This window comes from Sinocyclocheilus grahami, unplaced genomic scaffold (assembly GCF_001515645.1).
Source record: "Sinocyclocheilus grahami isolate Dianchi unplaced genomic scaffold, SAMN03320097.WGS_v1.1 scaffold1162.1, whole genome shotgun sequence".
Taxonomy (NCBI): domain Eukaryota; kingdom Metazoa; phylum Chordata; class Actinopteri; order Cypriniformes; family Cyprinidae; genus Sinocyclocheilus; species Sinocyclocheilus grahami.
In genome coordinates this window covers 234,704-246,772 of record NW_015506341.1, presented here as the reverse complement: position 1 = coordinate 246,772, position 12,069 = coordinate 234,704, and the positions used below count along the sequence as shown (strand labels likewise).

At 36.9% G+C, this 12,069-nt stretch overlaps 1 protein-coding gene across 1 annotated transcript in view; it reads left to right on the top strand.

Moving 5' to 3' along the window:
• The window catches only part of LOC107567473 (kelch-like protein 3), a 14,905-nt gene extending 3,324 nt beyond the window's left edge, over positions 1-11,581 (top strand). The window contains exons 5-14 of the mRNA XM_016253165.1: positions 1,663-1,825; positions 1,948-2,057; positions 2,473-2,589; positions 4,351-4,500; positions 7,206-7,218; positions 7,294-7,395; positions 7,641-7,769; positions 7,864-8,004; positions 8,931-9,074; positions 9,912-11,581. Of these exons, the coding sequence (XP_016108651.1) occupies positions 1,663-1,825; positions 1,948-2,057; positions 2,473-2,589; positions 4,351-4,500; positions 7,206-7,218; positions 7,294-7,395; positions 7,641-7,769; positions 7,864-8,004; positions 8,931-9,074; positions 9,912-9,940 (1,098 nt within the window). The 3' untranslated portion in view covers positions 9,941-11,581. The remainder of the gene's footprint in view (positions 1-1,662; positions 1,826-1,947; positions 2,058-2,472; positions 2,590-4,350; positions 4,501-7,205; positions 7,219-7,293; positions 7,396-7,640; positions 7,770-7,863; positions 8,005-8,930; positions 9,075-9,911) is intronic.
• The last annotated feature ends 488 nt before the right edge of the window (positions 11,582-12,069 follow it).

Genomic DNA, 12,069 nt, shown 5'->3' with positions numbered 1-12,069 from the left:
GCTACAGCACAGCAGCTCTTCTTCTTGGTTTTCTCCTGATGCACTAACTCTGCAGCAGCTGCTCTTCTTGGTTTTCTCTGACGCACTAACTCTGCAGCAGCTCTTATTCTTCGTCGTCTCGTCTGATGTGCTCACTCAACCAAGCATTCTAACCACGAGCTCGCCCCTCCCCACACCCCAACCATTAGAATTTCTGTAGGCGGGAATTATTGGTAATGATATTCTAATGAGCCGCTTTGTGATATCACAAAGCCCGGAAACCAAACGCTGTAGTCCAAACGAGACGTTCGTTGTAGTTCTTGAAAAGGGAATTTTTTTTTAAATGAAATATCTCCCTTTGGAGTGGACTTTGAGATTTGTAACTTTCTAGATATTTTTTATGCCCAAACATACACACTACACACTGACTAAAATTAAAAAAGTGAAAAAGCATAATAGGACCCCTTTAAATAAATGTATATTTTTATTCCGCAAGAATGCATTAAATTGATCAAGTGACAGTATGGAAATTTATGTTACAAAAGATTTCTATTTCAAGTAAATGCTGATCTTTTGAACCTATAATCTAAGAATCCTTAAAAAATGTGTCATGATTTCCACAGAAATGTTAAGCAGCACAGCTGTTTTCAACACTGATAATAATCAGAAATGTTTTTTGAGCAGCAAATCAGCATATTAGAATGATTTCAGGGTTGCAAAAAGGTGGACATTTTCCATTAAATTTCGGAAAAATTCCAGGATTTTTTGTAATCTTCCAGGGATTTTTGGAAAGGTTCCGGAAACTTACCAGAAATTTTCCAACCCTTTGCAACCCTACATGTGACACTGAAGACTGGAGTAATGATGCTGAAAATTCAGCTTTGATCACAGAAATCAATTACATATACAGTGGGTATAGAAAAGAATCAGTCCTCTTTAAAATAATCACATTTTGTTGTTTTGCAGCCTAAAATGAAGGTGGACACAGTTTTTGTTTTATGGAGCTGTATTTACTCAGTGCAACTTATAACATCCAAGTGAAAGATATAACACCAACATGTAAAAAAAAAAATTCAGAATCAGATTTTTGGTTGGAAAAAGGATCACCCCCTTGTGTCAGTATTTTGTTGAACCACCTTTTGCTTTAATTACAGCCTTTAGTCTGTTGGGATTTGTCTCTACTAACTTTGCACATCTAGACTTTGCAATATACAGCTTAATAAAACAAAAACTGTGTCCGTCTTCATTTGAGGCTGCAAAGCAACAAAGTGTGATTATTTTCTATAACCACTGTATATTAAAAATAATATATAAAATATTAAAAATAAAATGTAAATGTATTAAAATAGAAAGCAGTTAATTTAAATTGTAATATTTCACAATATGACTTTTACTGTATTTTTAATAAATAAAATCATTCTTGGTTAGCATAAGAGACTTCTTTCAAAAACATGGAAATATCTTTTTACATGGTAGTGTATGTATATGTATTATATTGTTTCAGATAATGCACAATTATTTTGCTATATTAATAATAATAAAAAAAAACAGTCATCATTACATAACCTATACTGGTTAGTCATCATGAATCCGGTCTGCAGGCTGCTTGCCTGGTTACCTCATGTATAGTGTGTGTGTGTGTGATGTGTTTTCATCTCTTTGTATTACTCCTGCTGTGTCCAGGTGTTGCTCCCAGCTGCCAGCCTGCTGCAGTTGATGGATGTTCGACAGGTTTGCTGCGACTTCCTGCAGACGCAGCTTCATCCCACCAACTGCCTGGGCATCCGAGCGTTTGCTGACCTTCACGCCTGCACAGGACTGCTCAGCCAGGCCCACGCTTATGCTGGTGAGCTCTCTTCTTGCTTGAGTCATTGTGGGATGGGAAACAGCTAGTCGATTAAGCAACCCACCAATATGTATTTTTATGCCAAGGAACATTTTTTGAGCAAGTTCACTTGTTTCAAGCAGAGCAGCACTTTACAGACGTCATGGTGGGAGAGGAGTTCATGGCCCTCTCCTTGCAGCAGGTGTGCAGTCTGATCTCCAGTGACAAACTCACCGTGTCCACCGAAGAGAAGGTAACACTACCAAGTTTATTGTCCCAGTTGTGTCTTTTCTATTGTGATTCTCGGTTTCTCCCTCATCCACCACATCACAGAGCCTGTTTTTAGCTCGGCCTTCTGTGATTTGTAGACAGCAGACGGTTGATGGTTGGTTTTTACATGTACATGCTGGTGTGATGCTGAAGGAGACGACGAGCCATCTGTCAGTCACCCTGCATTAGCTGCTCTCTGCTTACGAGTAACTTGTGTCTCCAGTCTGCGCTCACACACCCACTTGATGGCAGCTGTCGTCTGTCAGATGCTTCAGTGTCATCTGAGCAGCAACACAGGCATTGGAGGATGGCGGCCTGTTCTCCTGTGACTGCGCTTTATTCATACAATATGCAGAGAAACAAAGAACAGACTTTGTTCTCGTCTGTTACACCCCCAGGTGTTTGAGGCCATGATCACCTGGATAAAGCACGATAAAGAGGCCCGTCTGGAGCACATGCCTAAGCTCATGGAACATGTTCGACTGCCCCTGCTATCCAGAGATTACCTGGTTCAGGTAAGACTGGGCTCAGTTTCATAACAAGTAGGGATGTAACGATTAACCGCGAGCCAGTTGAAAAACGATTAAAATATGTGACAATTCAAATCGGTTGAGATGTTAAACAAAGCGCGATTCAATTAGGGGCAGGAGTTTATATGAATGTATGTCTGAGGGGAACTTACTGTCTATAGAAAAGTTTAGATGGTATTTTGTCTTTTCATCTTGCCACAAGTGCAGCGCTGCTTTGTTTACAGCGGAGACCAAGAAAACGCTTTAAGCGCCACCTGCTGGCAGAGAGTGAATCTCCGTCTCGTTCAGCTCGTCAGCTGTTTCTGTTTCATGCAGATATTTTTTATGTATAGTTTCACAAAACAAATCATTCTGTTTTTGCTTCAGATTTCGAAATTATACACTCTAATTTAGATTAAAAACTGCTCATGTTGCATGTATGCAGCATCTTTAAATGCAGTGGTTGCCTGCCTCTAATTTTAAAAGGAAAGAGCACAGACAAAGCCTTGTTTTATTTATATGAAGAGATTTCTTTTATTTGTGTTACTTATTTATTTGATTTGGGGCTTGTTTTAAAATTTCAATTTAGTTTTGTTATTTACATTTACATTATATTTAAATGTTGTTATTTAGCAGATGCTTTTATCCAAAGTGACTTACAAATGAGTACAATAGAAGCAATCAAAATCAACAAAAGAGCAATAATATGCAAGTGCTATATTAGTATATTATTATAGTGTTATATTTCAAAGAAAAACGTGCAGCATTTTGTTCAAGCAATAATAAAAGGACACATTTCATTTCTAATTTTTCTTAAATCTCATTTTGTAAAAAAAAAAAGAAAAGTGAATCGAATCGTGAAATCAAAATCGTGAATCGTGACTCTAGTGAATCGTTACATCCCTAATAACAAGTTCAAGGGCTGTAACAATGCACCCCGAGCCGGTTGAAAAATTGATAAAGATATGTGACGATTCAAGTCAGTTGAAATGTTAAACGAATCGCGATACATTTGGGAGTGAGGGTTTATATGAATGTATCTCTGAGGGGAAAAGTTTAGATGGTATTTTCTTTTCATCTTGCCTCTGCATAATACATATTAAAGCAGTGTTTATAAGCTGAGCTGCTTTGTTTACAGCGGTAACCAAGAAAACACTATATCGCTGCTGTTCCATAAGCGCCACCTGCTGTCAGAGAGTGAATCTGCGTTCTCATGCAGCCCGTCTGCTGTTTTTGTTTTGTTAGTATAAAATTCATAAAGCTATATAATTCATAAAGCTAAAGTATATAATGTATATAATTCATAAAGCTAAAGCTAGACCATTCTGTTGCTTCAAATTTCGAAATAATACAATGTAATTTAAATCAAAAACAGCTTGTGCTTCAAGTATGCAGTATCTTTATTTGGATTGTGATTAAATGGAAAGAGCACAGACAAAGCCTTTATTTACATAAAGAGATTTATTTTATTTGTATTTATTTATTTGATTTGGGATTTTATTTTGGGAGTCAGTTTCACAAAAAAAATTGCTGTATTTTGTCTGAGAAATAATAAAAGGACACCTTTTCATATATAATTTGTTTTAAATAAAATGTTGTAAAAAATTTTTTTGAGAAAATTGAATCTTAAAATCAGTATCATGAATCGCATCACATTGTGAGTTGAGTGAGTCGTTACATCCCTAGCGAGTTCTCTGTATTTGTTGTGATCGCATTTGTGGTTTTATTCAAGCATTATTTTAAAGATTTAAATGTGTATTTGTACAGATTGTAGAGGAGGACCCCTTAATAAAAAACAACAACACTTGTAAGGACTTTCTCATTGAGGCGATGAAGTACCACCTTTTACCTGCAGACCAGCGGCACCTTATAAAGACTGACAGAACCAGACCACGCACACCAGTCAGTTTGCCGAAGGTATTAATATAATCGCTTCAAACTTACAGTACCAGTCACGTTTGGATGTACTTACTAGTTCTTTATTATCACTAGTTTTCTGAATGATTCACTACTGTACGTCTGATTCAAACTGCTAACTCACGTGCAAGCTTGAGGTTGTACTGTTAAATACTGCATACAACCCTCTATGCACACCTTGGCAATAAAATCGCCATTGGCTAGTACATTTTTTTCGTTTACTCTAATATATATATGTATATGTGTATGTATATGATTCCACCAAATCAGCTTATCTTCATTAAATATACATTCATGTGTGATATGATCTGAAAGTAGCTTTTAATTGATTGACTTTTAACAATCATGCATTTTTATGATATAACTTAAGTAATTAGAACTAAAACTTGGTAACCTCGTATGAATGAAAATGTATGAATGCATATTTGTCATTTTAACAGAACTTAGGACTGGTGGTGGTGCTTGAGACTTTGTTGGTCATTTAGTGTTTCTGTAAAAAAACTAACAATAATACTACTACTACTACTAATTCTACTGCTACTAATAACAATATAAAATGCACCAAGATCTGATGAGCTGCTGGGTTAAAGAATATTAATCACATTGTCTGCGTTTGCTTGAACTGATTTGCTGAAATCAAAACAGTGACGGTAATAGGTGAGCGCCAGCCAATGAGATTGCAGTTTGTGCATTAGTTCCGCCTACTACCAAAGAATATAATTTACATGTAGCACATACATTTTACATGGTAAGACTGTCTTGCTCTCCCTCTCTTTGCATGTGTGAGAGAAACACGGAGCGCTCTCAGCTAAGCGACGGCTCACACTAGAGTTTACAGTACGTCAAATACATCCATTGAGATGAACTGAAATAGTGCGCTTTAAAGACGGAGAGCGAAACTCTCAAGTGCGCAGTGTTCAAAATTAGTAAAGTAAAGTGAAATATCGGTGTTAAACTTATAGTTAGCCTGGCGAGTGAAATCTAACAATTTATTATCCAATGGCTAACAATAGACATTATTTGGTCGCCTAGCATGGAAATTTAGTCACACATGCGAGTGATTTATTCGATTATATGAATGGGGATAAAGTGCAACATGCTATATCATACCTGTCAACATTTGGGTACCAAAATCCAGGAGATCTAAGCGGAGGGGGGGATGGTGGTTGATTGGTCAGGGTATCTGCAGGATTTTTTTAATAAAATGTAAGACTTTTTAAAGACCTTTTTAAGATCTGCACAAATAAATGTAATACCATATGAGTGGGTGGCGCAATGTCTATGGCAACATATATTCAACCGTAAAATGACTGTAAAAAGCATGATTTACAGTTCAGATACAGGTTTTCACAAAAACAGTTTTATAAAATAGTAAACTTCACATTTCAGCCTTTAAACCATTTTTAATAAAAGGATTGAGTCAAAAGTATCAATTATTATATTAAATTAGACAATTATTATCAAACAACAATTTAGTAACATTGTTTTTATTTTTATAATGCATTAGCTTCTTGTCGATCCACTGGTTCACATTTACAACTGCGTGATTTCTGTGTAAAAGTAAGGGTCGATTTTCACTTTAGTCTGAACAAAAATAGCAGACGGGCTTAAAGGGTTAGTTCCCAAAATGAAAATTCAGTCATTAATTACTCACCCTCATGTCGTTCCAAACCCGTAAGACCTTCGTTCGTCTTCGGAACACAAATTAAGATATTTTTGATGAAATGTGAGAGCTCTCAGACCCTGCATAGACAGCAATGCAACTGTAATGTTCCCAGGTCCAGAAACGTAGTAAGGACATCTGTAAAATAATCCATGTGCCATCGGTGGCTCAACTTCAGTTTTGCGAAGCTACGAGAATACTTTTTGAGCGCAAAGAAAAAAAACCAAACAATTTATTTAACAATTCTTCTCCCCCGAGTATCGTCTTCCGCCATTTTGGAGAGTACCCAAGCACGTGCATGAACGTAATCTGAGTAATCAGCATTGTTTACGCTTGGGGGAAAGCGTGCATATGCATTGTGATACTCTCTAAAATGGTGGAAGACGTAACTCGGGGGAGAAGAAACCTAAAAACAAAAAATGAGCATCCACAATTTCAAATTCCAATATTTACCAATATAAAACAAACACTAATATACTACAGTTCAAAAGTTTGGGGGTCAGTAAGATTTTTATAAATTAAAGCTTCGTTAATACTTATTCAGCAAGGATGCATTAAAAAGTGACAATGAGGACATTAATAATGTTACAGAAGATTTCGACTTCAAATAAATGCTGTTCTTTTGAACTTTCTATTCATCAAAGACTCCTGGCAAAAATGTATCACTTTTTACACAAAAATATCAAGCAGCTCAACTGTTTTCATCATTGATAATGATCTGAAATATTTCTTGAGCAGCAAATCAACATATTCGAATGATTTCTGAAGATCATGTGACACTGAAGACTGGAGTAATGATGCTGAAAATACAGCTTTGATCACAGGAATACGTTACACTTTAAATATATGAAAATAGAAAGGTGTGAAAAATAGAAATTGAATTTCTGAATATTTGTAATCTTTAATATTTGTATGCAGTCTTGGTGAACAAGAGACTTCTTTCAAAAACATTAAAAAATATATATATAAATAAATAATAAAATCGCACCAGCCCCAATCTCTTGAACAGTAGTGTACTGCATGATTTTTTAAATGTTTACAGATGACTCTGCCTGGTTTTAGCACAAGCAGCCTCATCATTAGCCCTGTTTGACACATGTTTTGAATGGCTGATGAATGTCTGTCTGTAGGTCTGTCGTCAGTGGAGGTGTACAGCCCCAAGGCTAATGAGTGGATGTTTGTGGCTCCCATGAACACCAGGCGCAGCAGTGTTGGGGTGGGCGTGGTCGACGGTGAGCATTTTGAGTTCATGTGTGTTGATCACTCTGCTCACTATATTGAGATTCAAGTGCAAACATGTTAATGAAATTAGACATGCAATAATAAAATGCTTTAGGTGGCATTTAGTGAATTTGCAAAGAACATTTCACAACATTTTACCTTTTGGCTGTTGTTGTAACGCATTTAAACTGTGCAGCTGTGATGATTCATGTAGATTGTGTAGTGATTTCACATAGCGTGTCTGATGCCTGTACAGGAAAGCTTTATGCTGTTGGAGGTTATGACGGAGCGTCCCGGCAGTGTTTGAGTACTGTAGAGGAGTATAACCCAGTCAGTAATAAGTGGTGCTATGTGGCGGACATGAGCACTAGACGCAGTGGAGCTGGTTTGTTCCTTTTTGGACATGACTTGAATATACTTTGGGCTCATTTCTGTTGAGTCTTACAGTTGAGGTCTCCATGGATTGTGTGTTTGTACAGGTGTCGGAGTGCTCAGTGGACAGCTGTATGCTGCAGGAGGACATGATGGTCCTCTGGTGAGGAAGAGTGTGGAGGTCTATGATCCTGCCACTAATGTCTGGAGACAGGTGTGTGACATGAACATGTGCCGAAGGAACGCAGGTGAGTAACCGGAGGAAAGACAGTTGAACATTTTAGAGGCACAAATAATTGAAAACAAGATTTTCCACTGTAATCTAATTTCATAATGCATAAAAAAACGGCAGACTATTCTGAGTCAGTTTTGACCCTGGGAAACAGAAGCTTAAAACCGTTAAACATTAAAAAATGAATGTGAAACATTTCAAAGTTTTGTATGCTACTTTTTTTTTTATTAATTAAAAAAAAAAAGATTTTTAAAAAAATGTAAAACTACAAATGAACCATAGCAAAAGCAGTGTGATGCAAGAATTTTTTTTTTAATAATAAATATTCATAAAGGTTTTACATTTTATATATTGTTATATGAACTTATCTTAGAATTAGCAGTATGAAATCACTGGTTTATTTAATTAAATTCCTTACATTCTCATGAATGCTTAAAACAATCTAAATTTATGAAACCTATTCCTTTTCCAACAAAATAACACCAAAATCATAAATATTACTCTAGAATGTTTTCAAACTAAATATATTGATTTTACATGCATAAACTTTCACTTTTGTAATGAAAAACATTATACAATTTTAATGCTGCAGTGGTTGATCAGTAGGTGCCAGCAGAATGGATGTTTTATTTATTTTTTTGCCTTTTCAAATTTAGACTATTTGTGACCCTGGACCACAAAACCAGTCATAAGGGTCAAATTTTTTAATTGAGATTTATACACCATCTGACATCTGAATAAATAAGCTTTCCATTGATGTATGGTTTGTTAGGATAGGACGATAAGAACGAAAGAAAACTAATTTATATCTCTAAAAGAAGTTCTCAGGCGTTCCTGCTATGAATGTCAAACACTGGATGTGTTTCAAGACTTTTAAAATCATTGTTTATAAGGGAGAGCAGGAAAGGCCTGTGGGTCTGAGTTAAGTGTGTTTGTCTGTAGGAGTGTGTGCCATAAACGGTTTACTGTATGTGATCGGAGGAGACGACGGCTCATGCAACCTGTCCTCTGTGGAGTACTACGACCCTGCTGTCGATAAATGGAGTCTCATCCCCACCAACATGAGCAATGGACGCAGCTACGCAGGTCTGCTTCACTCTCACGACCTCCATATTCTACGGCCAGTTGTTCAAAAGTTAATCTGATTGGATTTTGGCATTGAAAATGCGTTGTTCAAAAGAAAATTCTGAAATCGGATTAGATCACAAAATTCAATCTTGGTTTTGATCTGGATCAAATTGTCAGTTTGTGTTGTTCTAAACTTTTTAGTAAGAATGGGATCCCAGCAGAAGGGTGGATTTCAGGAACAAAAATGTTTAAAACCTTTAAAGCTGGTCCAGAAATACAACATTTGTTATATGTAATATACACACACATTATATAGACATTAGACAGGTAGACATTAGCCTACCTCTTAAGCCTTTCAGTAGTCTACAGTAAAGTAAAGAAGAGATTTTAGTGGCATAAAATAATCTCTAAACAACCGTCAATATCAAACAAAAATACTAGATTTCATTTTTTTTAATCACTGTTTGTAAACTACATTGGCACAATCATCAGAGAAGAACCAGTCAAAAGTAGTTATTTGTGAGCGAATGCACATTTTCTTGTGTGAATGCAAGGCAAAGAAAAAAGCATTGACATTTTTTTCCCATCTCATATTTTTTTCCATCACCGTAGGGGCTCCACAGAGCACTAGTAATCCAGATTTGGTCATCTGAAAAAGTGTGTATCTGGATCATTGTGATCCAATCCAATTTTGCTTTGAAAAACCAGCAGAAAAATAAGATGGATTACCTGATCCTGGATAGCAAAACATGGGATTTCCAAATCCAGATCATTCTGATCCAGTTAAGCTTTTTGAACAGCTGGCCCGTACTTATCAGCTAAAGCTAAACTAAACTGCTGTCTTATCTGTTTCAGGGGTGTCAGTTATTGACAAGCCATTATGACTAAAAGTTCTGCGCAGCAGGTCTCTTCGCACCTGTCGCGGACTGAGCTGTGACAGACAGACAGTGATTTAAGACCGAGTCCAGATGCTGACAGGTGCTTGAAGCTCCTGACTGCCTCTCTCTCACACACACACACACACACACACACACCAAGCCCTGACCTCTGCCAGTCTCCAGAAAGTGCCATTTACCCTTGTTATTAACAGAGAGGCTGTGTGGTAGCCCAGTATAGTGTGTATTAAACGAGACCTCGTTTATAATCTGCCAGGACAGAGTATGTATGGGACACCTACATGGCCTGTGCGGATCTGAGTGCAGGTGAAGATTGTGCCAACAGAGGCCTCTCTGCTTGCTTTACTACTGACCGACAATGCTCTGAACAAACACTCGCATCGCAGGAGCAGTCAATAAGATGTAAATCTGTTTCTACGGTCTAACACTAATGCATATCACACCCTTTAAAGCGGATCAGGACTGGATATCACTGACTTCTGTTGGTTTGGTTACAGGGTTACTTTATGTTTTTATAAAACGTATTATGGGAACAACCCCATAAGTTGTTTTAACCAGCTGCTTTCGTGCCATATAGTAATGAGGATGGTAAACTGCTAAACCGAAACATCAAATAAATCTCACAGGGTAAAGGTATGATCACATTAGCGGAATTTCACTTTCAAACCAAGCAGCTTTCTATAGAATCCATTGCGAAATCTGTGTGGAATTTCTTTTAAATTCCAGAGTGCATGGATTTCGATAGAAATGACTGGATTTTGGTGGTGAAAATTCGCCAAACAACAGTAAATGTGACCATAGCAGTTAATGTGCCAAATGTAACTCATAATTCATATGGATAATACTGTATGTTAGTTACTTGTACATAAGCACTTTTCATGATGCAGTTTGGTGTGCAATCGTCCATGTTGGACACACAGAGTCTTTCTTTTATCATGATAACTCTATAGATGCGGTCACTGAAATAGCACTGGCTTGGCTTCTCTTTGGTAAATTGCACTGTTCATCTTGTTCAGTAGAGCTGTACTATTGCAATCGCAGGTCAATTCCAATATAGCACAGGTTCATATTAAGTTCACCATTTAACCTGTTCTATCCTGACGGGGTCATTTGGATCTGTGCTTCAACAGAAATGGACTTTGGAAGACTATTTTATTTTTTTAAATATTAAGCCGCCTTAAGGTTCTTTTTCTCATTAATGGCTTATAGGCTCTGTAAAGCTGCACAGTAGTTCACTGTAGACGTTCATGTTTACAATACTGATCATTGTGAAATGAAAACTAAATTTGTTGGTAATGATTATGAATTATTAACAAAACACTGCCAACATTCTCACGATGACCAACTTTGTTAATTTGGATATATACCGATCTGAAAGTCATACTATGCAGTAAAACATTGCTTTTAAGGTTTTTGTTGTTCGCAGTGATTCCGAGTTTAATTTGAGCTATGCCTGGTGTAACTGCTGCCATTACATTGATGTCTTTACACATCATCATGATCCACAACTCTAAAACTATGACATTCCAGTGTAGTGCATCATCTATGGATTATGCACGAATGTGGTTCGTGAACAAGGTATTAATGTATTTCTAAACAAAATGTATTAATAAATTAAGCTTTGTTTAAGGGAATTTGATTGCCATGTCTTTTAAGTGTTGTGGCTGCTAGATTATGAGCTGCCACTGGAGGGCAGCAGTTTGTCATGCATTGCCAAGATGAGAGAAATTGAAAGTGAAAATGATCTTGGACACGTGTTTGCAGATTTGCATTAATGTAAAATTGTGGCCAAGCATATTTTAAGCCTATGCATACAATATATGACTAGTCGTGGCCTAATGGTTAGAGAGTTGGCTTGTAACCCAAAGGTTTGTAGCTTGTGTGTGTGTGTGTGTGTGTGTGTGCAAACTTGTATGGGTTAGCCTAAATCACGCAGAGCACCAATTCCGAATATGGGACACCCTTCTTAGCTACACGTCACTTTTCACTTTCACTTTTTATTCTGTTCATTATTCACCTTTTCACTGAAAGTAAGCCGTTTTCTGTGAATGTGCCAGACTTATATTCCATTAACCACTACTGGTAAACTAGAAGAATATCAAAATGTGTGTCCTAAC